General features: G+C 35.5%; 1 protein-coding gene across 1 annotated transcript; it reads right to left on the bottom strand.

Moving 5' to 3' along the window:
- Nucleotides 1-216: 216 nt before the first annotated feature.
- Nucleotides 217-2,205, bottom strand: LOC127177053 (ribonuclease inhibitor-like). The gene is made up of 3 exons (XM_051129029.1): nucleotides 2,027-2,205; nucleotides 911-1,084; nucleotides 217-506 (listed from the first exon to the last, which is right to left on the bottom strand). The coding sequence occupies exons 1-3, from the start codon at nucleotides 2,197-2,199 to the stop codon at nucleotides 365-367; spliced, it is 489 nt and encodes a 162-aa protein (XP_050984986.1). The 5' UTR covers nucleotides 2,200-2,205; the 3' UTR covers nucleotides 217-364.
- Between the last annotated feature and the right edge of the window lie 234 nt (nucleotides 2,206-2,439).

Below are 2,439 nucleotides of genomic sequence, written 5' to 3'. Positions count from 1 at the left end.
ATGAAACATGAAGGTTTATGTATACTGTTTATTTATGTATATTACATATGTGTCTTTATAAAAGTGATAACATTTTACAACAAGGTCATAGTAGTTAGTTATAACCATATTCGTAACTATACAAGCATATATAATATACTTTGAATACAGTATATGTAACACTTTATAAAAGCTACTATCCAAACTCTCAGTCTATTCAAATTGTGATTTGCCTTATCTTCTTTTGTGTGCAACAGAAGAAAGAAATTCATGCAGGTTTGCAACAACATGAGGGTGAGTAAACAAAACAAATTCATTTTTGGTGAACTATCCCTTTAAATTTGTATCATCACAATGTTAAAAGCTTGAATGTTTATTTTTAGAGTTATCTTAATGAACACTGTTTTTTGATGACTTGTCCAGTATCATTCTCAAGCAGATCAACTTCTTTCAGGTGGGATGGATTTGACTTCAGAGCTTCAGTCAGTGCTGTCACACCTTCATGTGTAACTTTACACTTGGACAACCTTAAGAAAGAAAGCAGAGTGGATTTGTAAGCACAGGTCAGTGGTTTTCATATTGCTTCATCTGATTTCAATGGCTTTGGATCTGAGATAGCACTAAATAAATGTGGACATTTCCACATTTTTAACTCAGCTTCTCTAGTTTACAGTGACGACTTTGCAGTCCGACACAGAGCTTCTTCACCCCTGAGTCGTGTAGATCATTAATGCTCAGATTCAGATCTGTCAGACGGAAGGTCTTTAAGCTGAGAACTGAAGCCAAAGCGATGCAACTTTTCCTAGTGATTCCACATTTGTTTAACCTTCCACATTTGTTTAATCGCGTCTTTAGGGTTAGAAATTATACAGTCATTTACTTCAAATTTATTTAATAATTAGCTATATAAGCTAATTGTGTTTTAACTCACCTTAGTGTTTCCAATGCACACTGAATGTTCATAAGAGAAGTACAAAGATATTTAACTCCAGAGTCTCCTATGTTGTTCCAGCTCAGGTCCAGTACTCTCAGATGAGAAGGGTTTAATCTCAGTGCTTTGCTCAGGTAAACACAGCCTGCTTCTGTTACTCTACAGTTCTCCAGACTACAAAGAGAAAATACATGTGTAGACTCAATCTAAAAAGAAGAGATCCACAGCCTTCTGATTTTCAACATGAAAGTCTATTAAAAGAAAGTCGAAACATTCTTACGGGTAGAAATTCCACTGTATTTGATTGATTTGATACTGTGATTGCAAAAAATAGAACATTAGTACTAGCAAGACACTGTTAGTGATAGTAAAAGCCTAATGACTTCTGTTTGCTTGTTTTTTGTTTCATTAGGATCATGCTAAAAAAAATTAGGCCTTAAAAAATTTATTAATCTTTCTGACATCATGGTCACTTGTAAGTCACTTGTCTTTTTCAGTATTTTTTTCTTTAGTTTGTTTTCAGAGTCTGTTATTGAGGTGAAAAAACACATTTTTAAAGTTTGTAACTATACATAACTGGGGGGCAAATTTAGGTTTGAAAGTAATAGTTGAAGAACCTGCAATTTAAAAACCATATTTGTTGAACACCGGTCTAAATTTTGGATAAGCAGCGTACAGTACAGTAATCCCCTGTGCTTGTTTTCCAGTGTCTGTGATATTTACGTCCTTATTACTTTTGCTTTAAACATTCAGCAGTAGCTATACAAAACAAAAACCCTTCTCCATGAAGCAGTATAGTTTAATGGTCAGTTTGTTTTATACTTAATCTTCTGAAAGTATTCAGAATCATCTTGCCTCAGTGTCTTCAGTTTACAGTGAGGATGACGCAGTCCAACAGAAAAGAGCATCACACCTGAGTCCTGGAGCTCATTCTTGCTTAGAGAGAGTTCTTTTAGCTTTGAAGGTGTTTGTAGTATTTTTGCCAATGCTATACAACTTTTGTATGTTATGTTACAGCTATTTAACCTGTTAAAACATTTAAAAAGCTCTTTAGTCATTAGTAACTTCAAATTTGTTTCATAATTAGCTATATATGCTTATTTTGTTATAACTTACTTTAGTGTTTCCAATACACACTGAATTTTCACCAGAGAAATACAAAGATGTTTCATTCCCGAGTCTCCAATGTTGTTCTTGCTCAGGTCCAGCGCTCTCAGATGAGAAGGGTTTGATCTCAGAGCTTTGCTCAGGTAAACACAACCTGCTTCTGTTATTCCACATTTCTCCATACTAGGGAGAGGAAAGGTAGTACATTTGTAGTCTCAATCTAACAGCAGTGAGAGTCTTGGGAATCTCTCCACTCTCTGCTTGACTCAACATCTTCTCTAGAACAGCGGCTGAGATCCAGCAGAACACTGGGATGTGGCACATGATGTAGAGGCTCCTTGAAGACTTCAGGTGTGAGATGATTCTATTGGCCAGACTCTGATCACTGATTCTCTTCCTGAAGTATTCCTCCTTCTGTGGTG

Source organism: Labeo rohita, chromosome 15, assembly GCF_022985175.1.
Source record: "Labeo rohita strain BAU-BD-2019 chromosome 15, IGBB_LRoh.1.0, whole genome shotgun sequence".
In the NCBI taxonomy this organism is placed as follows: domain Eukaryota; kingdom Metazoa; phylum Chordata; class Actinopteri; order Cypriniformes; family Cyprinidae; genus Labeo; species Labeo rohita.
The sequence above is the reverse complement of the archived record's forward strand: the minus strand, read 5'-3'. Positions and strand labels throughout refer to the sequence as shown.

Bases quoted from the DNA above. Each gene is read 5' to 3' on its own strand.
- LOC127177053 (XM_051129029.1), bottom strand. From the start codon at position 2,199: ATGGAGAAATGTGGAATAACAGAAGCAGGTTGTGTTTACCTGAGCAAA. The intron at 1,085-2,026 runs GTAAGTTATAAC...TTCTCTTTGTAG, and splicing joins TGTGTATTGGAAACACTAAA to TCTGGAGAACTGTAGAGTAA. The intron at 507-910 runs GTGAGTTAAAAC...TTCTTTCTTAAG, and splicing joins TGTGCATTGGAAACACTAAG to GTTGTCCAAGTGTAAAGTTA.